Source organism: Ovis canadensis, chromosome 24 (assembly GCF_042477335.2).
Source record: "Ovis canadensis isolate MfBH-ARS-UI-01 breed Bighorn chromosome 24, ARS-UI_OviCan_v2, whole genome shotgun sequence".
Taxonomy (NCBI): Eukaryota; Metazoa; Chordata; class Mammalia; order Artiodactyla; family Bovidae; genus Ovis; species Ovis canadensis.
In genome coordinates, this window is record NC_091268.1 from 53,551,431 (window position 1) to 53,574,316 (window position 22,886).

Genomic DNA, 22,886 nt, shown 5'->3' on the forward strand with positions numbered 1-22,886 from the left:
GGAGACCCAGGAAAGCACAAGAACCCAGCAGCCAGCCTGTCATTAGGCAGAAACCCCGCAGCGAGGGGACAACGGGCCAGGATGGAGTTCTCCAAGGCACGAAAAGAAACCGACAAAAAGTGTGTCTCCCCCACTGGTGACCCCTTACGACTCAGTAATTTGGCTCCTGAACCAGCATTATTATTAGCGTTAATTATTAGTGTCCATTTACAGACACTAGTGTGTCTATAAATAGTGTGTACACTATTAGTGTACATTTTTCAGAAATATCACTTGGTATAAGAAAAAGCTAATCAAGATTTTGCGATGAATTTTTTTTTTGCAATGAATTTCTTGAGCAAATGAGAAATGGGTCTATATTCTTGATACAGGTGTACATCTGCTAAGTTGTTAATATTTGGGGAGACTCTTAAATGGTTTGGGTAACTAATGTGTAAGTTACCAAAACTGCAAGTATTTTGCATTTCAAATACTTCCACTGACTGGTAAGTGCAAAAGTCTGAGACTACTCAATATTGGGGGCCACTTGCTAGCAACCAGACCGTTGTTAAACCAAATGATTTGTATAGTGAGAAGTTGCCAGATTGTGTAAACATTTACCTACAGCACGTACTTGTGTGTACGACCGCTTATCATTCTTAGAGATAAATGCATAAAATGATATTCTATCAGAGCCATACGAAGTTAAACACTGAAAGTGCTTTGAAAATGCTGTCTTCTTTCCAGCTCTCCATCCATTTTGGGTAGAGTTCTGTGTGTATTTTTATCAGTACATACAGAGTAGACTTTGTGAGCTTTTTTTTTTTTTTTTTTGCTAAAAATTCATGGCTTGTTGGATCGTATTGACTGAGTCATACCTAAGAGATTTGTAATTTCTTTTCACTCTTTTCTTGACCTTCTGAGACAGGCTTTCAGTCCTAAGTAAGCATTGTCCACACCTTCTGTCCACATTGCAGTTGGCTGTGTAACAGAACGACATGAAATTGTACTTCTTTTTCTCTTGTTTCTTGAGATTTTTTGATGCGGAACATCTTAAATTCTTTATTGAGTTTGTAACAATATTGCTTCTGCTTTATGTTTCTTTTCTTTTCTTTTCTTTTCTTTTTTTTTGGCCTGGAGGCATGTGGGATCTTAGCTCTGCAACCAGAGATCTAACCCCCACCCCCTGCATTGGAAGAAGTCTTAACCACTGGATGTCCAGGGAATTCCCCTCTTCTTCCTTTTGCATGTAAGTCTGTGGTGAAAACATGCATTTCTGAATGGGTATGAGGTCAGATCTGAGATTTATTTCTGCATATTATGTATCTGAGCCCATGGCAAGACTGTGTGTGGATACGCACACATATGCAGATACACACATGGCATCTGGTCCCATCACTTCATGGTAAATAGATGGGGAAATGGTGGGAACAGTGTCAGACTTTATTTTCTTGGGCTCCAAAATCACTGCAGATGGTGACTGAAGCCATGAAATTAAAAGACACTTACTCCTTGGAAGGAAAGCTATGACCAACCTAGACAGCATATTAACAAGCAGAGATTTTACTTTGTCAACAAAGGTCCATCTAGTCAAGGCTATGGTTTTTCCAGTGGTCATGTATGGATGTGAGAGTTGAACTATAAAGAAAGCTGAGCGCTGAAGAATTGATGCTTTTGAACTGTGGAGAAGACTCTTGAGAGTCCCTTGGACTGCCAGGAGATCCAACCAGTCCATCCTAAAGGAGATCAGTCCTGGGTGTTCATTGGTAGGACTGATTTTGAAACTGAAACTCCAACACTTTGGCCACCTGATGCGAAGAGCTGACTCATTTGAAAAGACTCTGATGCTGGGAAAGATTGAAGGCAGGAGGAGAAGGGGATGACAGAGCATGAGATGGTTGGATGGCATCACCGACTCAAAGGACCTGGGTTTGGGTGGACTCCGGGAGTTGGTGATGGACACGGAGGCCTGACATGCTGTGGTTCATGGGGTCACAAAGAGTCAGACATGACTGAGCGACTGAACTGAACTGAACTCTTGAATACTATAAAATTATTTGAAGAGAATGCTGCTGTTGACAAGTGCTCAATCATGTCCCACTCTTTGCAGTCTCATGGGCTATAGCCTGCCAGGCTCCTCTGCCCGTGGACTTTTTCCAGGCAAGAATACTGGAGTGGGTTGCCATTCCCTACTCAGGGATTTTTCCTCACCCAGGGATCAAACCCGCATCTCTTGAGGCTGCCGCTTTGGCAGACAGATTCTTTACCTCTAGCACCACCAAATGCCTTTACCAGTCAGGATGAATGATTGCTTAAAGACCCTTGATGATCTAAGGATAACTTTCTTATGAAGCAGATTCAATGGCTGATAACAGACACTTAGAAATGGTAGAACAGATGAAATGGTTTACATTGGCAGGAAATCCAGTCTTTCTCTTGGGGTTCCCCTCCTTCTGGGGGAGCTTCTGGGGATCCATGAAGGATGTGGTCATGTGCTGGAAATCTGACACCTGGGCCCAGCTTTTACGCTCAGAGCCATCACTTCTGCCCTATTTGTGTTCTCTGAATCACTCGATACAACACGCACATACAAGTCCTGCCGACACAAGTAAGGTCACCTGATGGTGACTGCCCAGAGCTCAGAGCAGGAGGGCAGGGCTTCCAGATGGGAGCTGTAATTCCACTTCAGAGGCTCTTCCTCAGGGCCCGGCGTACTTCCTGCTAGTGGGGGAGACCCCCAGCTCCACCCCAGAGGGCTCTCCCCTTCTTTACTTCCCAGGCTTTCTAGCTCCTAGGTGCGGGACATTGGGGTCAGCCATTTCCTTCTGTGGAAACCTCCCCACTAATTCTGCAAGGTTCACACACAACCAGTGCTTTTACTCAATGCTGGGGACGTCAGGACTCCAGTTAAAATCTCTTTAAAATATCTTCACTACCTCTTAGAGCGCAATCCAGATAAAGATTTTGCTAACTTGTACAACCAAACAGACCCTTAAGCCAATGGTCTGTGTCTTAGCACTCGGCTTCGTGGTGACATCCCAGTCTCTATGCCACTGCCAGCAAACCCTGCGCGGGTCCTGCCTTTGCATGCATGCATGCTTGGTCATGTCCAACTCTGCGACCATTACAGACTGCAGCCCACCAGGCTCCTCCATCCATGGGCTTTTCCAGGCAAGAGTACTGGAGTGGCTTGCCATTGCTTTCTCTGGGGGATCTTCCTGAACCCAAGGGTCCTGTGACCAAATGGCCCATAATCTGGGTGAATTTCCTAAAACAAAGGGCATCTTCAAAATGATCAGCACTTTTCCATCCAGAAGCCAGAACTGCCAACTAGCCTCAAACACCTCCCTTGCTAACATTACTAATGAATCAAGTCCCTTTTGAGGGAGCACTCCCCTCCACTCCAGGGTAGTCTGAGTCAAGTGACCGAGATGCTTAATTTCAGGGGCTGAGAACTCCCAGCTGGGCTCCATCTGGCTCACAGAAATGGTTTCTTCGGCTCGTAACTGATCCCTTAAAGTTTTGAATTGGTTGCCATCATTTCATTAGGACATTTGAAATAATCTGGATTTCTATCTTCCTTTGAGAAAGTCTGAAGACCAGGTAATGCAAGTCCTGCCTTCCCAAACGGAAGTCTACTGGCTGGAGGGGGATTTAATTTAATGGGTGATTATCGAACCCTTGCTGGAGGCAAAGGCCAGAAGCAGCCGGGCTGATGGGAAGTCAGGCTGATGAATGGGTTATCAGTGAATAGACATCTGCTAGAAGCCGACTGAGCGACTTCACTTTCACTTTTCACTTTCATGCATTGGAGAAGGAAATGGCAACCCCCTCCAGTGTTCTTGCCTGGAGAATCCCAGGGACTGGGGAGCCTGGTAGGCTGCCGTCTGTGGGGTCACACAGAGTCGGACACGACTGAAGTGACTTAGCAGCAGCAGCAGCTGAAGCCTGGGTGTGTGAGAGTTTGCCAAGGGAGGGCAAACAGTGCCCAGTGCTTCTTAAACAAAGGTCAGTGAAGATAGGGATAACGAGCACTTCCTGTGGTTTCCTGGTCGGGGGGACGGCAGCTGCAGTGGATAATGGTGGAGAAAGCCAGGCTGACCGGTTCTGAGCGGTGAGTGGACGGCAAGGACGCAGAGGTGGCAAGTGTAGACAAGACGCTTCAACAGCTCCGCAAGATTTGGTCTAAAGGAGGGAGTGAGGGGACCTGAGCCACTGGGCGCTAGACTCTTCTTTGAGGGCTGCAGCTAGAGGGGTGTTTATTGGTGAGGGGGAAAGAGCCAGTGGAAAATGCTTCGTGGTCACAGGTGCGTTGGAACCCCTGGGAGCTTGGGGAGGAGGGGATATGGCACGAAGAATTAGCGACAGACTGGAGTTGGGAGAAAGGCCTGGGCGGTACGGGATGAAGGTGAGGGCAGGGGCACAGAAGTGTGCAGACGGGGGGAGGAGGGGAGAAAAGCTGCTCGCCCGAGTCCTTCCTCTCTGGAGCACCCACTGAACTCAGATCTCCGTGGCTTCCTTGGAACCAGCACTGTTAGATCCATGGCACCTGATAAGGAGGCGACACGGGCTGAACTGTGTCTCCTTCCCCAGATGCCTGGGTGGAAGTCCTGGCCCCCAGCACCTCAGAAGGTGACTGCATTTGGACATAAGTTCTTTAAGGAGGTATTGGGTTGGCCAATAAGTTCGTTGGTGTTTTTCCATAATAGCGTACAGAAAAACCTGTACAAACTGTTTGGCCAACCCAATACTTAAGCTTAATGGAATCATAAGGATGGAACTCTAATCCAGTGGGACTGGTGTCACTATAAGAAGAGCAAAGGCCACATGAGGACCCTGAGGAGCGGCCACCTACGAGCCAAGGAGAGCAGGCTCGGGAGAAACCCAGCCTCCCGAGACATTGATCTTGGACTTCCAGCCTCCAGGGCTGGGAGAGGATAAGTGTCTGCAGGAGACACAGGAGACACAGGCCTGATCCCTGGATCAGGAAAGTTCCCTGGAGAAGGAAATGACAACCCACTTCAGTATTCTTGACTGGAGAATCCCGTGGACAGAGGAGCCTGGGGGCTACAGTCCATGGGACAGAAAAGAGCTGGGCACAAGCGAGCGTGCAGGCATGCATTTGTTCAAGCCACTCAGCTTAAGGTATTTTGCTGTGGCAGCCTGAGCCGACAGGAGCAGAATGGGCTGCGAAGAGAGGCAGGGCTGTCTTTCTGTTGAAGTTGCCAGCATCAGTGGCCCCTGGAACACTCATAGACATTCTGCAAAATCACATAAGCACAACAAAGAGGTGGTTTCCACTCAGAGGATGGGCTTGGGATTTAGACAGACTTGACTTTCCATCCAGCAAGTCACGTAACCTTCCTGAGTTTCAGATGTTTTATTTGTAAAAAGAAGATAACAAAACCCACCTCAGAGGGTCACTAGGAACGTAAAGTGATATATATAGAAACATGGAGCACGCTACCTAGTAACCATTATCAGATGTTATTAAGGTGGCATGTGATTGGGCCACGCTGTTTTCTAGTATTATTGAGAGGGAAATCCATTCCTGCTTGTTACAGTTCGTCCTTTAGTGAGGAATGGGGTCAGGGAGTGGGGTATGGCACACAAATTGGCTCACATATAGGGCTTCGTGCTGACTCAGGTGAAGAATCACCGTGAAATATGACCCTGGGAAACCAAACTCAGAGAGGCCGACATCTGCACGCAGCATTGCGCCTGGCACACGGGAGGCAGTCAGGCCGTACTGGCGAATGTGTTTGTGAATGAAGAGAATGCACTGAGGTTAAAACACTGAACATCTGTAACCATCTGTTGATTGGTTCACCCTCTTTGTGTTGCAAGTCACAGAAACCCATTCAAGCCAGCCTAAGCCAAAAAACTAAAAGAAATTTTTTTAAAATTTACAAACAGTGGGAGGGGGGCAATTTGTCAGCTTGGAAACTGGAAAGTCAGGATGTCTGCTTCAGGCACAGTTGGATTCAAGGGCAAGATGGCCGGAGTGGTCTTCTCTCCTTTTCTTCTGTACTGGTTTACACCCACGCACGTGCCTTCCACGTGGTGGTCCTGGCAGCTCCTTCCAGGATCCCACCCTCTACACACCCAATGATACATCCAGAAGAAAGGGGCTTCCTTTCCAAACACTTCTAACTTGAGTCTTGAATTGACTCTCAGCTGCCTGGCCAGAGTCCCAAGAATCAGTCTTATCCACTCAGCAACATTCCAAGGCCTGGGGGCAGAGGAGGGATAATTTCCCAAAGGAGAAATAGGGAGCTTCCCCCAGCAGAAGGGACACTGGCTGCTAGGCAGGTACACATCACCATTGCCCCCAGACTGACAGCATCTTGAGAGGGGTCCGGTGACTCAAGGGTGACTAGGTGAGACAGAAGGACAAGCATGGTGCTTGGAGGACACACGAGCAGGGTGAGCAGAACTCTGCTGGGTCTGGGGAGGGCAGGGCCCTCTGAGGAGCGCAAGGAGGCCGGGAGGCCCCCAGGACGCCTGGCCGTGGATGTACACAGCAGACTGATGGCGACGGGCTCTGACTCTATCCGACCCTGAGCCCACACCCTCTGCCGTGTGGTTTTGCAGCGTCTCTCATCAAGAGGGGCTTCCCTTGTGGCTCAGTTGGTAAAGAATTCGCCTGCAATGCGGGAGACCTGGGTTCGATCCCTGGGTTGGGGAGATCCCCTGGAGAAGGAAAAGGCTACCCACTCCAGTATTCTGGCCTGGAGAAGTCCATGGATTACATAGTCCACGGGGTCGCAAAGAGTAGGACGCAACTGAGCGACTTTCACCCACCCACCCCCTCTCATGAAAAGGGGAGTCTATTTTCCCTCCCCTAGAATCTCTGGCTGGGCTCGTCACTTGCTTTGACAATAGAATGTGACAGAAGGGATGGTGTGACAGTTCTGAGGTTAGGCTTTCAGGGCTTTTCTCTGCCTTTGCTTGTTCTCCTGGGCCCTTGCCTTTATCATGTGAACTGTCCTGGCTATTTGGCTGGAGGATAAGGGACCACTCGAAGCCATCTCAATGGTCCCAGCCAAGGCCCCGGACGTGGAAAGAGCCCTGTGTGACTGGCAAAGCTGACCACTTACCCACAGACGACTGCAGACACATGAGTGAGTCCACTGGGCCCAGGTCAGATTAGAACTGCCCAGGTGACCCATGGACTCAAGAGTGGTAGTGGCTGCTGTTTTAAGTCACTGAGTTTTGGGCCAGTTTGTTACACAGCATTGTATGGGAAATAAGTAACAGCTACAAGGCATTACAGGCTCCCCTGGTGGCTCAGACGGTAAAGAATCAGCCTGCAATGCAGGAGACCTAGGTTCGATCCCTGGGTCAGGAAGATCCCCTGGAGAAGGGAATGGCAACCCACTCCTGTATTTTTGCCTGAAAAATTCCATGGACAGAGGAGCCTGGTGGGCTACAGTCCATGGGCAAAGAGTGAGACGCAACTGAGCATGCACACACAACGCATTATGGGGAGAAAACCCAGCTAGTGATTGGCTTGTCCACCTGGGTCCCCTGGCATGGGGCTGGATATAGCTGGAGAGGTTTCTAGCTTGCAGGAAAAATGCCATACAGGGCCTGGAGGGTCATGCTCATTCATAGGCGGTGCAGTCTCTACTCTCTACAGACCTCACACAGGGATTTTAATGGACCTTCCGACACGTTTCTCATAGACAAAGGCTTATGAAACTTATGAAACTTATCCAGCTTGAGCTGCTGGGCAGAAATGCCCTCCACGAGCCACCTCTGGGTGCATATCTCCCACCTGAATCACACAGTTTGGTTTAGACATTTCTATATGGTGGCTGTGAGTGGGACACAAAGAAAGAACATATGTGGGGCTGGTGGGAGACTGGGAAGAATTGAATGGGTCCCCAACACTGTCCAGGGGTAACACCAGCTACTCAGTCACGTGGGAGAAAGAACAGCCCAAAGGGTGGGCTCTAAAGCCGGTTCCAGGCTTCTCTGGAAGAAAGTCAGGGCAAGAGGTAGCTGGAAGCTGCCGACCCAGGGCTTGTCAACCAGAGAATGGAAAGGATGGAACAAAGAAAGGAAACCGATGCCCCCAGCACCCGCCCTGCTCCTAGCATCCAGGTAACTCCCCCCTGCATCCTGAGATACACATGTAAAACAGACTCTGGGACCCCAAATCTGTCCCAGACTGAATGCCTGAACGTGGCCTGTTCTAGGGATCACCACCACCCACCCAGGAGAGAAGCCCAGCAACCGGCCATCAGGTCCTGTTTATCCATCACCTAAACACCTTTCTGCTCTCTCAGCCCCTACTTAACGTCCCCCTCCTGCTCCCAGACTTCCCACTTCCAAGTGACCACTTCTAAACTGGATTTCAGTTTCTCAGTGGGATAAAACCTCAATTCTGCAATCTACCATAAGGATCTTCTGAACCTTGCCTGTATCTCTGCCCAGCTGCTCTCTAGCATGCCTGCCTCGGTTCTGGGCTGCAGTGGACTCAAGCTTCTTTCGGCTTTCGAGGCGGATTCTAGGTGCGCACGCCCCTCCCCCACCCCCGCCCCAGGTCCCTGCACTTGGGGTTCCCCTTCCAGCCGGCCAGCCTTCTTCCAAGCAGCCCCAGGTGTGGCTTGTTCAAGGGCATCTGCCTCCGTCTCCACAGTCCGAGGTCTGCGGGCTCTGTGCTCCGTGAGAAAGTCTCCTGGGCGCGATCGGAGCCGGCTCAGGCTAGGTTCAGATGTCCTTGCTTGGGGCTGGGCACGGTCAAGCCAAGTGGCTGCCCTAGTGCGCGGACACCGCCCTCGCTATTCCCACCCCCTCGGACCCTGAAGTCCTGAGGGCCGAGAGCGGGGCGGGACTGGCGGGACGGGCGGGACGGGGATGAGGGGAACAAGAAAGCGCGGGAAGTCGGCGGGCGATCCACCCGTACCGGGGAGTCAGCGCGCAGGCTCCGGCCCCGCGCCCTCAACTCTTGGCGCCCCGGCTCTGCCCTGAGAAGGGGTCCCCGCACCTTCGCGGGCGGCTGGAGCTGGACGGCTGAGGTAGCTGGAGACGCGCGGGTGGCTGGGCTCCACTCCGCATCCGGACAGCTCGGGGCCACGCGGGGCGGCGTCCGCGCGACCCTCTCGGGCGCAGCCTCGGGCGCAGCCTCGGGCGTCCGTCTCCGCGCGCGGGCCGCCGCCGTCACCAGGCCAGGGGCGAAACCATCCCCGAGCTGCGCGGGCCCTCGGCTGCCTGCAGGTCGCCGAGCGCTCGCTGGGGACGGAGGAGCACGTGGGGAGGGGCTGGGTCAGCGGTCCCCGCGCCCCGCCCACGGCCCGGGCGGACACCTATGGCCCCGCCCAGGGGGGCGTGTCCTTCACCAGGGCCCCTTTCCCACCTCCGGCTTCACGCGGTATCCCCTTTCCTTTGACCTCGGGCCCTGCCCTCTCCCAGGGCCTCCCACCCGGGCTCACCTCGAACTTGCTCATGAACTCCGCGAAGATGCCGAAGAAAGCCTCGGAGGTGGTGGCTTTAGAATCTTCCCCGAAGAAGGCCAGCGCCTTGCCCAGCTCCTCCATGGCCTCTCGCTGCAGCCCGTCCAGCGCCCGCAGCAATGGCTGGGCCGTCTCCAGGAAAGACTGACGGCCTCTGTTAAGGAAAGGGCTCCGGGCCCCTGGGGCAGGTACTCCGGCAGTGACCCAAGCCAGCGGCCTTACTGCCCCAGGGCCCTTTGTTTTCCTAGGCACCATGCCCCCGTCAGAGGCTCCTGGCTTGTCCTGACACCCGCCACACCCAGCCCAGCCTCACGCCGTTCACTTGCTCCCCTCTCTGTGGGGCAGCTCTCTCTGTTCTCCTGGCTCTGCCCAGAGGCTACCCCCTTCTTCCCCAACAATCCACGGAGGCGGGCCCCTTATTACTCTCAGCCTGTTCTCCCTCTCTGTCCTTTAAAAAAACCTATAGCATTTGTTACCGCATTTCCTCTCCTGACTGCCTCTGGCTAGTCAGACATGACAAACCTCTCCTTGTGTCTTATGACCGCAGTCTGGGCTGCCCCCCACCCCACCCCGCCAAGAACAGACAGGGCAAGGGTGTGGCTTTAGGCCAACCAGAAGAGCTCCTTCTCAGTTACAAACAGCCTGGGCATAAGCGCTTAGATTCTAAATGACCTAAGATGGACCCTCTTCTAGAACCCCTGCACCCACAGCAGCCTCTGCCCAGACTTGCCGCCAGGACATGGGGTCTGCACTGGTCGCTGGAGTGATGGCCAGCTCTCCCTGACCCCCACCCCACCCCTGAGTCCACTGTGGCCCTGGGACAGGATACCGCCATGACCACAGCAAACTTGTCCTCGCTGGAGGGGGACATGCTCTGGCACGCAGCCTGGATCTCACTGATGGTGCCATGGAGGTCAGCCAAGTCGCTGGTCAGGGCCCGTTGGTTCACTGTAGGCAAGGCGGTAGAGCCTCATGGGGACTGCCCAGGAGGCCAGCCCAGGACAGTGGGGGCTCTGCCTCCCCACCCGCCCACCTGGCTTACCTTTGGCAGCCAGGGGCACAGTGGGCAGGTCCTGAGCAAAGCCCAGGAGCTCGGGGAAGTGCTGGCTCAGCGATTTGGCGAGGATGTGCAGGAAGGTGGACTTCCCATCCACCGTCTTGGTGGAGTTCAGCTGCAAGTGACCCCCACACACATCCTCCTCCAGGACCACATCTGACTCCTGATCACAGGGGCTCAGCCCTGCTTCCCCCGACTGTGGCATCAGTTCCCCACCCTCGACACTCGCCAACTCCAAAGCTTATAAACGGATGGCTAGTAGTCCTTACTCTGAAGCTCTTATCTGCTGGGATGTCGCGAGCTTGTCCCCTGGCCCAGATCTTTGAGACCCCCATCAGGAACCAGTCCTTCCCATCCCCAGCTAGGGGAGACACCTAGGTTCTTTTTGGTCCTTGTGAGTTTGTTCTTGTTAGCAGATGGAGCCCAAGATTTTCTAACCCCAGCGAAAGTGGGAGCATCATTCACGGTTTTTCCCTTTTGTGGTTTTCTGGAACCATCTGTGGCCCAACTGAGCCTCAGACACCCTAAACCATTCATATCTAGAAACAGACTTGTCCTTCCTCTCTTAAAAAAGCAACCAAAGGTGTCGTGGTGGAAAGTCCGAGACACACAGGGGGAAGGCTGGACATTTGAGGTGTCCTTTTTCTGGTTCTAGATCTTTCTAGGGTAGGACTGGCCTGACGGTGGTTCTGGTGTCGAGGGCACAGAATCCACCAGGTAGGACTCTTCCTTTCTTCCTGGAGCCTTCTCCCCTGTCCCCTCCTCCCCCATCACTCTGTCTCTCCAAGGCCTGCAGAAGCCACCTTGCCTCCCCACCCTTTCAAGCCCCAACCTTTGCTTCTGTTACATGCTGGCTTCAGGTAGCGGCTCTTCCTGCCGGGGAGCCTCAGTGGTAGAGCAAACAGATGGACGACTGCCTGACCAGTCCCCTCACCTCCGTCAGGAAGTTGATCTTGAAGCCCGTGGTTTTGTTGGTTTGAGGCTGTCCATCGTTGAGATAGTTGCCCATGGCCAACACAAACTGGGGAGGGAACGAGAAGGCAGGTCCTCCCCCACTCCCTGGCCCCTCTGGTGATGGGCCTCCAGGCTGGAAGCCCCAGGGGCCAGAGGGGCAGGCAGACTGATCTGAGAGGGGGTGGCCCTGACCTCCAGGATCTTGGCAAGCTTCCGGCTGTTCTTGAGCTCGAGGGAGGCCTGGCGCAAGCACTCCAGGCTGCCCCGGATCTCCTCTGTCTTCTCCTGGAGGGTGGCCTGGAAGTGGAGGCTGCGCAGGCGGGTCTTGTATTCGGGAACCGATAGCATCTACCAGAAAGGCACGGCCAGCATTCATCCATGCCGCCGGGAGGCCCTGCCCCGGGGCAGCCTGGCGGGAGGGTCAGCGCGCAGCCGGCATCCCCTTAGGAAAATAAGCACGACCTCTAGGGAGCACCCTCATCCCATCTCCCCTGGACCCCGAGTGAGACCTGGCCGTTAAAGGTGTAAGACTCAGAGAGGTGTGAGCGTGGGGCCGGGAGGGGAGCGGGACGCATGCATAAAAAGAGAGGGACGCGATAGAGGAGGCCAAGGCCCCAAGGTGGCCGCCCCTGGCCCCGGGCGGGTGGCCCGGCCGCAGCACCTGCAGGACGAACTGGTCGGGCTCGCTGAGGCGGCCGGGCGCCTCGCGGTAGGCCTGGTAGCGCTGCTCCTCGTCGGCGTCGGGTGCGAAGAGCAGCAGCTGCGCGAGGTGCGCGGGCTCCAGGCGCCGGGGCTCCATGCTCATGAGCACTTGCCGCAGCTCCGCCGGGCTCAGCTTCAGGTGCGCCAGCAGGATGGCTGTGGGCGGGCCCGCGGGGTGAACGGGGCGAGGCCCGGGCTGCTGGGCGTGGCCTCGGGGTGAACGGGGAGGGGCCGGGGCTGCTGGGCGTGGTCTGGGGCGGGACAGGAGCTGGCCCAGAGGAACAGAGGACCAGAGGACCAGAGGATCCATCCTGCGACCCTTAGAGGGAAGCGTTCTCCAGGGGACAGACCTAGATTGAGTAGGGCCTGTGGAGCTGCAAGGAGATACAACCAGTCCACCCTAAAGGAAATCAATCCTAAATATTCGTTGGAAGGACTGATGCTGACACTGAAACTCCAATACTTTGGCCACCTGATGCGAAGAACTGACTCATTAGAGAAGACCCTGATGCTGAGCAGGACTGAAGGCGGGAGGAGAAGGGGACGACGGAGGATGAGATGGTTGGATGACATCACCGACTCGATGGGTATGAGTTTGAGAAAGCTCTGGGAGTTGGTGATGGACAGGGAGGCCTGGCTTGCTGCAAGTCCATGGGGTTGCAAAGAGTGGGACACGACTGAGCAACTGAACTGAACTGAACTGTGGAGCTGGGGCCAGGGAACTAGCGAGGGTCGTAAAGGGGCGAGCAGAGGATGTGGCTGGAGGCAGGGCCAGAACTGGGAGCAGATCACAGGATGGGGGCAGAGCCAAGGCCAGCACCCGAACCTGGGAGGGAGCGTTCACACAGCCTGGTGGCAGGTGCTGGGGCCCCCCACAGCCCGATCTCTACTATCCACTGGGGTGAATCCGAGGCTCTGTGGCCCCAAGGGGTCGTGTCCTGCCCCCCACCCCCAACCCCTGGGCCTCCGCAGCCCCTCACAGGTATTGTAGGCCTTCTTGTGGGACAGGATCTCCACCACCTCCTTCTTCCTGAAGGGCTCAGGCCCCGGCACCGGCTCTGGAAGGGAAACTGATGGTTTAGGGAGGGGAGGCTAGGCTGAGGCTACTGGGAGAGAGCCCAGGAGGGGTGTGGCCACAACCCACAGTCCCGAGGTCCCCGACCATGGACTTGACTGATTCAGCTCCAGGTGTCCACACTCTCCTCATTCATGAACTCTGGAGTCCAGCCTTGCACACTCAGTGTGTGTGGTGTGTGTATGTCCCTCCCTCATCCTCTCGCCCCTGGGCCCCTGGGCCCTTGGGCCTGAGCCGGCACCATCAGGAGAACCGGCCGCCTGGTGACTGTAGATGCTGCCTGGAAGGACAACAGTCTCTCTCTTCCATCCCAGGACCACTGTCCACACACACAGTATCCTAACGACAGGGAGACACGCAGAGGCCGGTTAGGGGAGAGAGAGAGGCTGGACGGGGCATCAGTCTACCTGATCCTGACTTTGAACAAATTACCTGGCCTCTCTGTGCTTCCTCATCAGGAAGCTGGGGAGATCACAGCCCCCACCTTACACAGCTGTCACAGGATTAATGTAGAAACAAGGGTGTGTGGCATTTGGTAAGCATGCAATACCTGCCAGTTATTACCATCTCCAGTATTGAAGTGGGGAAACTGAGGCTCTGAGATGTTAAATAACTCAGGGACTCAGGAAGTAAAGGGCAGTTTGTTCAGACCTCGGGGCTCTAAGCCCTGGGACCCCCACAGAAGGCAGTAGGTGGGCTGCCGCAGAACCTGGCTCCCCTCGGCCCCTGGGGCCACTCACTGGCAGCTTTCTGGGTGCCAAAGTGGAGCTCCAGGTCGAGGTATTTCACCATGTCACTCAGCTTATCGTAGTCGGAGTCCTCCCCGAGCTGCGAGGGAGGGGGAGGTTCAGAGTGAGCGATAGCACTGGCAGCCGGATTGCGGTCCCCCCCTGCCCCCCACCCTCTGAGGGCAGCCTGGGCACTCCCGGAGGGAAAGCCTCCACCAAGCCCTGGCATGAACCCGGGACGGGACGGGAGGAGACTGCAGGCGAAGCCATTGATAAATCATCCAAGTTGTCACTGGGCGGTGAGCTGGCTCCTCTTGCGGTCAACAACACTCAGACCTGGAACACTCTCCGCGCAGAAGCCAGCAAGTTGCACTGGAACAAGGGGTACTGGGGTTGTGAAGGGGCTGGAGCCGCCCAAGGAGGCTTAGGAAGGTGGCCCAGGGGTCCGGGGCTGCTCTGAGGTGTCCTTTGCTGGCAGTGAGTTCACCAGAGCTGCCCTGGGTCCCCGAAGCTGGGGAAAAGGAAGCAGGGAAGTGCCAGAGGCTAGGAACCGGCTGGGTGGCTGTGATGTCTGATCTGGATGAGAGGTGACAATCTAGAAGGCCCGTGGCTGCAGGGGCTTGGCCAGATGCCTGACCCGTGTCCCTGTGTCCACTGCAGTAAACCAGTGGAAGCATCACTCTGCAGAGCAAGGCTGCAAGGCCCATCTGAGGCTGGTAGGAGTCTCCAGGGGACCCAGGAGGTCCCTGTTAGTGACTTTGTCCGGCTGACCACCCTTATTAGTAACATGAGAAGGTTCCTTGGAGATGTGGGCTGATGCCAACTTGGCTGGGAAGGCAGGAGATGGAATTGGGACCCAGGAGGTGGCAATGGGAAAAAAAAATGACAAGCATGCTCCAAAGGAGAGTGGCTGCAGTAAGGACATGTTACTTGGCATCCTAGGAAGAGGAGGGGACTGCATGTAGGAACGATGGCGGGAAAGAGTACTGAGATGGGGCAGCCCCCGAAACTGGAGGGTTCCTCGGCCAAGTGAGGAGTGTGATGTCCAGGTCAGAGGAGATGAGGGCCGTGTTTTCTCCTCTGAACTGGTGAAGCCCCTCTGGGAGTTCCATTTGGGGCCTGCCCTTTGACAGACTGTGGGGCTAGGAACCATGTTCTAGGGCAGTGACCCAAACAACAGGGATGGGGTGGACCTGGCTCATCTGACGGGCTGGTTGACCTGTGGATAAGGAAATACACTTGCTCTGCCTGATTTCAAAGGGCGGGACAGAAAGCAGGGCATGGGAATCCTGGTGAGACAAAAATTCCAGAGCAAGGCAAGGATGGTTGGTGAAAACTGTCCAGTGAGGAAAGGGATGTCTCGGCAGATAATGAGCTCCCCATCAGTGAAGGTGATCAAGTAAATATTGGCAGTGCTGTTTGGGAGGAAACACGCGCATCAGAGAGAAGGGGTGGGGGCTTCCCTGGTGGCTCAGGGGTAAAGAATCCTCCTGCCAATTCAGGAGGCATGGTTTGACCCCTGACTGGGGAAGACCGCACAAGCTGTAGAGCAACGAAGCCCATTCGCCACAACTACTGAGCCTGTGCTGGAACCCGGAAGCGCAACTGCTGAGCCAGGACACCCTAGAGCTTGTGCTCCGCCCCAAGAGAAGCCACTGAGATGAGAAGCCCGGACCGCCACTGGAGAGTGGCCCCCGTTCTCTGAAACTAGAGAAAAGCTCGCGCAGCAGTGAAGACCCAGCACAGCCAAAAAGAAATAAACTGCAAACAGTGAAAGGGGAGAGGCTGCTGCGCAGGGCTTTGGACCAGCCACCCTTTTCAGAATCCTCTGGTCTCGGCTCCTGTGAACACTGCGCATGGCAGGCTGTCAGACTGCTCAAACGTCTGTGACTCTCTAACCAACCGCCCTTCTCTCAGCTCCAAGAGCCTAAGGGGACCATTCAAAATCTCGAGTGATAGCTTTCATGGGTGAGAGCGGTGCCTTTTCTGGGTGTCCCCAGCATGTCACCGGCTCAGGGACACTGACTGCGCCTGTGTTGACCACTGAGGGTGAGCGTGTCCCTGGACCGAGCTCTCGTTCGTCATCTGCTGAGGATGGGGAGGGCCCGGGGTTGGTCAGCTGATGTTGGAAGCGCCGCAGAGGTGGACCTTGTCTTCACCGCTGCTGCCCGAACTGCCTCCCCTGGTGCAGAATGCTCAGGGTCCCCAGGTCACCTACCTGTCCCCAGATGGTGCCTTCTGAGTTCTCCACCTGCTCCCACCGCAGGCGCTTGACACTCATGTGGCTGGTCTCGCTGCGGCGGTGGCCCAGGCCCCGGGGAAGCATGGGGGGTGCACAGGGGACGGGTGGGGGCAGGGGCGGCGGGGGCGGTGGGGGGACCGGGTGGCCGAGCTGGGCGAGGGGCTTGGGCAGCGCTGGAGCAGGGCCCCGGGGCCCGTCCGGGGTGCGGGAGCTGCTGGGCTTGGGGTCATGGAAGGGCAAGGGCGGTGGGGGTGGGGGGCTGAGGGGGGGCGGGGGGATGTGGTCAGAGAGGGAGGAGTAGGTCAGGGAGCTGCCTTCCTCGCTGCTGCTGATGCACTCGCTGGCGCTGCTCCTCTCGTTGGTGATGAAGCTGCCCTGGTCGTCGTGGAAGCTCATCTGGGGAGACAGCCAGGTGAGGGGAGGGCCAGGCGGGGCCCCGGGGGAGACTGGGGCAGGGGCTGAGGTGTGGAGGACCGGAAGGCCCGGGGCAGCGGAGGCACGGCCCAGGGGCTGGATGGGGTCATGGGGGGGGCGTCAGCCTGAGGCTGTGGGTGGGACAGACTGAGCTGGCCAGGGAACCTGAGAACCAGTACATGGGGTGGCCTTGGGTAGGGGGGTATCGAAGCTTGAGCCAAGGGTGGGATAGCTCCAGCTGGGGAGCGGGGTGTCCTGGGAGACAGGGACGGGGTGCCTGGGGCACAGCCCTCAGGGCAGCAGGCCTCTGGCAGGAGCCCTGGAATCCCAGTCCCCTTACAGGCCCCCCGCACGCCTCAGCCCCCACACACGTGCCTGTGTGCTCACCTCCTCATAGTCATTCTCAGGGCTCAGGAAATCCTCCACGATGGTGACCCGGGGGCCCAGCTGCTCACTCAGCGCATCCAGGAAGCGGTCGGTGTCCCGGCTTCGCACAGGGCGGGAGAAGGCGAAGAGCTTCCGGCGGCTGGAGGGGCGGCGGCTGGGGTCCGGGCTGGGGGGGCTCTCGGCGCAGACGGGCCCGGGGCCCGGCTGAGGGGAAGGTGCCCGGCTGCTGTCCAGGCTGGCGTAGGGGTGGGACTCGGAGCTGCTGGGGGAGGCCAGGCCCTCTGAGCACAGCGGGTAGTAGCAGGGGGAGGGCAGGAGCTGCTCGCTGGGCCATGAGATGCTGGACCGGGTCCTGGGCCCTGCAGTGGGGGTCAGGCCGTGAGGACCCCTCTTGGGTCAGTGCCTGGGTTCCAGTGCAGGCTAGGGGGAGGGTGCCAGGGCAGGTGGGCTCTGTGCCCCTGGGCACCTTTCTTTCCCTCTCTGGACACAGTGCAGGAAGACTCTGGTAACTCTGCCCCTCCAGGTCTTCCCTGAGGGTGATCAGAGGCCATAGTGGATGAAGGGCATGCTGCTGGGCCCAGGACAGGCAGACCCTGCTCATCCTGGAGAGGATCCCAGGGTCCCACCCGGAACCCACTGAACACAAGACGAGGGCGAGGGGGTCTCCAGACCAAAGTCTCGGGGTACCTCCCATACCCAGCAAGCCTTTGGCTCACAGAAGTATCACCCAGGGGTTCTGCCTTCGGAACTGCAGAGAAACCGTTGTGCGAGCTTCCATCTTTGCAGCTGAGCCATTCACAGAGCAACGCACTCTATCTAGTCTATACAACGGCCACACGCTGACTGAGGACCCCACCCCTTGGGAGCAGCCCTCCGCTTTTCCAGATCCACAGTGGGGGCGAGGATCAGAGAGGGGACACAGGAGGGGGGCCAGGACAAAGCGGATCTTGATGGCCTCTAGCCACGGAGGCTGACCGGGTTCCCCAGCATTCAGTCCCACGGCCACAGAGGAAAAAGGGGCTCCGGGGGGGTATGCCTGGGGGTATGCCTGGCCAGCTGGCCAGGAGGCAGGAGAGGCCCTCGGGAGCCGGGGCTGGAGAGCCTCTACCTGCTGGGCCTGCTGCGCTGGGCAGTGGCGGGGAGGCGCGGGCTCGGGAGCTGGTCCCCATCTTCCCTTTGAAGCTGCTGCTCAGGCGGGACTCGAGCTCCGCGTAGACGGCTGACATCTTCCGGGAGAGGCAAGGTGCAGGTGAGTCCAGTCAGCCCTCACCTCCCCCCACACACGGCCTCAGGGGCAGGCCTGGGTGGTCTGGGAGGGCAGGGTCTGCCCCACCTCCACGGGCCACCCATTCCCAGCTCCCTGCGGACACCAGGAGCAGGCGGAGAGAAGGTCTCACCATCTTGGGGTTGGGCGTCTCGGGGAGGGATGTGCCATCTCCCGCCTGGCGCTCGCCTGGGATGGGAGGAAGAGGCATCTCTGGACAGTCGCTGGGACCTGCCAGGGGAATCAGGAGGGCCGAGTCCACCACGGGGGAGGGGTCTAGTGACTGCCTCTGAGCTCTAAGGGTTAGACCCCAACCCAGGCCCTGGAGAAAGAACCACCAAGCCCTGCAGACCCGGGGGGAGGAGGCACCGGCTCAACCCATTCCGGGATGTCTCATCTGGCCAAGCCCCTTTTGCAGGTGGGAAAACTGAGCCCTGGCCCCGCCCTCCCCCCCAGCCCCGCTTGCGGCCTGTTGGTCGTGGGCCTCACCACAGCCAAGGCTGGCCTCCAGGCCCTGGGAGCGGAGGCTGCGGCGGCACATGGAGGAGGCCCTCAGCGAGCTCCGCATCTGGGGCTCAGGCGCCGGCTCAGGCTCAAGCTCTGGCTCCGGCTCGGACTCGGGCTCTGCTGTGGGACCAATGGGAAATGGGCTCTTTTTTCTCTCAGCCGGACAAGGAGCCTCCGAACACAGGGAGGGCGAGGGCGCCACCTGTGAGCCCGGCCCTGCTTTCAGGGGGAGCCCTGGGACGGGAAGTGGGGTGCCCGGCACAGGAGGTGCCCCAGGCAGTGCCGGCCTGAAGACGGAGGCCGAGCGGAGGGGGTCACAGCCCCTTACCCAGCAGGTCCTTTCTCATGACAAGAGCCTAGGACCCCTGACTCCAAGGTCTCCACACCTGACGCCACCGCCCGCAGAGGTGACATGGAAGATTCCAGGTCAGGGCAGAAGTGTGGGAGGGACATCTGCTGCCCAGTCTGCATCTGAGTTCACACCCTCTCCCCCCAAGCCCCAATCGTGGGTCCCCAGGGCGAGGGTCAATGGGCGCTGGGGGGGGGGCACGTAGGGGATGTGCAGGCTGTCCAGAGCAGGTGCCCAAGCTTTGGCCCCCTCTGGATGCCCGCAGCCCACGTGCTGAGGTGTGTGTGGGCAGCAGTGGAACGGCATGGGGGTCACAGGCTGCACAGGGACCCACAGGCTCTCATGTGGGTCTGCGGGCTTCAGAGCCCACCAGGCAGGGTGAGCTGGCCGTGTGCTCACAATCCAGGTCTGTAAACAGTGTCCACATGGGCTCCTTCATCTGTGCCGCCCTCCCTGGGGTGCAAAGCACAGCCACTGTGGAAACCCTCACATGAGGGTGAGAAACCCGGAGACCCCTGGCATTAGATGTGTGTTTGAAGTCTAAGGTGGGATTTCCCTGGTGGTCGAGTGGCTAAGACTCTGTGCTCCCAAAGCAGGGGCCCCGGGTTCAATCCCTGGTCAGGGAACTAGATTCCACGTGCCGCAGCTAAGAGTTCACACGCCATAACCAAAGATCCCACATGCGGCAGGGAAGATCCGGCACAGCCAAATAAACAAATATTTTTAAACAAGAGTCTAAGGTTATCCTGCTTTAGGGATCAAGCTGGGAAAGTGCATCTGTGGAGCCAAGCAAGGGACCAGCCTGGGGGTGTTGGGCATGTATCCACAGTCGAGTCTGACTCTCTGCGACCCCCTGGACTGTAGCGCGCCAGGCTCCTCTGTCCATGGGGTTCTCCAGGCAAGGATACTGGAGCGGGTTGCCATTTCCTACTCCAGGGCATCTTCCCGACCCAGAAATCGAACCTGTGTCTCTTTGTGTTTCCTGCTTTGGCAGGTAGAGTCTTCACCACTGGGCCACCTGGAAGATGCTAGCTACAGAGCACAGGGGTGCCCGTGCGAGTGGGAGGGGCCAGGCCGGCTGTAAAGCCTCCCTGCTGAGAACAGGCGTCTGGCTCCTCGCCTGGTGGGCGGGCCAGGGGGCGGGGCCGCTCACCGGTCATGGCCGTGTAGCCCAGGAAGCAGGCGATCTTCTCCTGGCAGAGTTCCTGCTCCTCGTAGGTTAGCAGCTGGTAGATGAACTGCCAGAGGACCTGCTTGGCCGGAGTGTCGAGCACCGGGTAGACATCGACGATGAGGGTGTCGATGTTCCTGGTGGGGGAGGGGGGTGCAGAGCCAGGAGTTCGTGACTCAGGGGCTCACCAGAGTGGCCAGGGTGGGGGACGGGGGCCCTTCGTCTCCTTCCCCAGACAGAGAAGTGGGCAGGAAGGCTGGCTCTGCGGACAGCCTGCCGGACTCAAATCCCAGCTCTGCCACCTGCCAGCCAAGTGATCTTCTCCAATTACTCATTTCTCTGTGCCTCAGTTTCCTCCTCTGTAAAATGGGAGACAAAGGAGTTCCCTGGCGGCTCAGGGGTCAGGACTCTAGACTTGCACTGCTGTGGCCCAGGTTTAATCCCTAGTCGGGGAACTAAGATCCTGCAAGCTGGGTTGCTTGGCCGGGGCAGCGGAGCGGGGGCGGGGCGGGGAGTGAGGGGAAAGCATCTACCTCACAGAGCTGCTGTGAAGATTAAAATGGATAGAACGAGGCGTCCCTGGCAGTCCAGTGGTTAAGACTCCACACTGCCAATGCAGGGGGCACAGGTTTCTCTGGTCAGGGAACTAAATTCCCTGCTGCAGGGCCAAAACTTTAAATTAAAAAAAATGTATAGAACATATTTGGAAAACTGACTCAAGGGACTGGCAAAGGATGGCCCAAGGCCCCAGATTTGGCCCCGCCACCTGTTTTTGTAAAGCAAGATTTACGGGAACATGGCCACCCCCACTGGTGTATATTGTCTATGACCATTTTCAAGTGACAACAGCAGAGCTGAAGGGCTTCAGCTTTCAGTGGAGACGGTATGGGCTGCAAACCCTAAAATGTTTGCTGTCAGGCCCTTTCCAGAAACAGTTTGCTGATCCCTGCATTGTATGGAAAAAAATAAAACTGATCCTCACAGAATACCACATATAAAGATGAACCCTGGGTGGATAAAAGACCAAACTGTGCAAGGTATGATTATAAAACTAACGAAGATAACGCAGGAGATTTCTTTTAACCAAGGAGCAGGGAAGGACTTCTTGAATAAAAATTCAAAAGCCAAAGCCAATAGGCCCCCTATGCGTTGACTGTGATGATACAAAATCAAGAAAACCTGGAGCTGATAATACTAGATATAACGGAAGTAATGAGAGAATAACAAATGGAAGAAGATACTTACAATGTCTAAAATCAACAAGGAATCGGTATCTGAAACATACAGGGAATTCTGGCCAATTTCAAGTTTTGCTTTTTGGAATTTCCTGTAATTTTTCCCACATATATTTGTTCCATGGTTGGTGAAATCTGGAGATGCAGAACCCACAGATATTGAGGGTCAACTGTGGGTGTTATAACTTGGATGAATACTATAGTTTAGTTGCTAAGTCATGTCTGACTCTTTCGACCCCATGGACTGTAGCCAGGCTCCTCTGTCCATGGGATTTCCCAGGTGAGAATACTGGAGTGGGTCGCCATTTCCTTCTCCAGGGGATCTTCCCGACCCAGGGATCAGGGTCTCCTGCGTTGTAGGCAGATTTTTTCCCACTGGGCCACCAGGGAAGCCCGAGTGAATGTTGAAAACGTGCCAAATGAAAGAAGCCAGACATAAAAGTCCACACACTGGGGCTCCCTGGTGGTCCAGTGGTTAAGAGTCCGCCTGCCAGTGGAGGGGACATGGATTCGACCCCTGGTCCAGGAAGAATCCCACATGCTTCGGAGCAACTAAGCCCGAGAGTCACAACCACTGAGTCCATGCTTCGCAACAAGAGAAGCCGCGGCAACAAGAGGCCCACGCACCGCAGCTAGAGCGTAGGCCCTGCTCTCTGCAACTAGAGGAAGCCCGTGCGCAGCAACCAGGACCCAGCATGGCCACAAATAAATAAATTAGAATTTTAAAAAGTGGGAAAATAATTATAAAGAAGTCCATGTGTCGTATGCTTCCAGCATTTGAAATCTCCACAACAGGGAAACCTACAGAGAAGGAAAGTAGATTACTGGTGGTTTAAGGTGAAGGGGGCGTGCGGGGGGGTGAGGGGGTGGGAACAGCTGTGAAATGGTTGGGACTTCCTTTGGAGGCGATGAAAATGCCCTAAAACTGAATGTGGTGGTGGTTACGGCACATTTGTGAACATTCTAAGAGCCAGCGCGTTGTACACTCAAATGTGTGAATTGTATGGTATGTGAATTATATTTCAACAGACATATACATTTTTGTTTAAACCGAAAAAGGGGATGAAGAAGTAATTGGCTTTGCAAAGACCAAGACAATGACCCTCTGGGCTGAGGCATGTGATAAACACTCCTGCTACCGCTGAGGTGGGAAAAGAAAGATGCTACTCCAACCCGAACAGGGTTGGGCTGGTCGTGAGTGCTCCTGGGTGGGTGTTTCGAGGGTCCTGCCAAACACACTGCAGGGGCTCACTGTCTGCTTCAATTTACAAAGAGGGCTGGGACCTGGCCAGGTCACGTGGCTAGGAGGTGTCAGAGTTGGGGTTTGTTTAGGGCAGCCCAATGGCTGCCCCCCCACTCTC

At 56.2% G+C, this 22,886-nt stretch overlaps 1 protein-coding gene and 1 non-coding gene across 3 annotated transcripts in view; one reads left to right on the top strand and one right to left on the bottom strand.

Moving 5' to 3' along the window:
* Positions 1 to 8,520: 8,520 nt before the first annotated feature.
* Positions 8,521 to 22,886, bottom strand: part of GRID2IP (Grid2 interacting protein) — a 31,812-nt gene continuing 17,446 nt past the window's right edge. For both annotated transcript variants that reach the window (XM_069569853.1, XM_069569854.1), the window contains 15 exons: positions 20,273 to 20,427; positions 18,753 to 18,890; positions 18,397 to 18,494; positions 18,108 to 18,225; positions 17,000 to 17,358; positions 16,175 to 16,594; positions 13,969 to 14,056; positions 13,134 to 13,211; positions 12,113 to 12,309; positions 11,644 to 11,799; positions 11,432 to 11,518; positions 10,483 to 10,612; positions 10,270 to 10,388; positions 9,420 to 9,584; positions 8,521 to 9,219 (listed from right to left, as the gene is read on the bottom strand). In XM_069569853.1, the coding sequence (XP_069425954.1) occupies positions 9,148 to 9,219; positions 9,420 to 9,584; positions 10,270 to 10,388; positions 10,483 to 10,612; positions 11,432 to 11,518; positions 11,644 to 11,799; positions 12,113 to 12,309; positions 13,134 to 13,211; positions 13,969 to 14,056; positions 16,175 to 16,594; positions 17,000 to 17,358; positions 18,108 to 18,225; positions 18,397 to 18,494; positions 18,753 to 18,890; positions 20,273 to 20,427 (2,380 nt within the window). In that variant the 3' untranslated portion in view covers positions 8,521 to 9,147. The remainder of the gene's footprint in view (positions 9,220 to 9,419; positions 9,585 to 10,269; positions 10,389 to 10,482; positions 10,613 to 11,431; positions 11,519 to 11,643; positions 11,800 to 12,112; positions 12,310 to 13,133; positions 13,212 to 13,968; positions 14,057 to 16,174; positions 16,595 to 16,999; positions 17,359 to 18,107; positions 18,226 to 18,396; positions 18,495 to 18,752; positions 18,891 to 20,272; positions 20,428 to 22,886) is intronic.
* On the top strand, positions 19,673 to 19,745 carry TRNAG-CCC (transfer RNA glycine (anticodon CCC)). Its single transcript has one exon. It is a non-coding gene; the product is annotated as a tRNA-Gly (tRNA).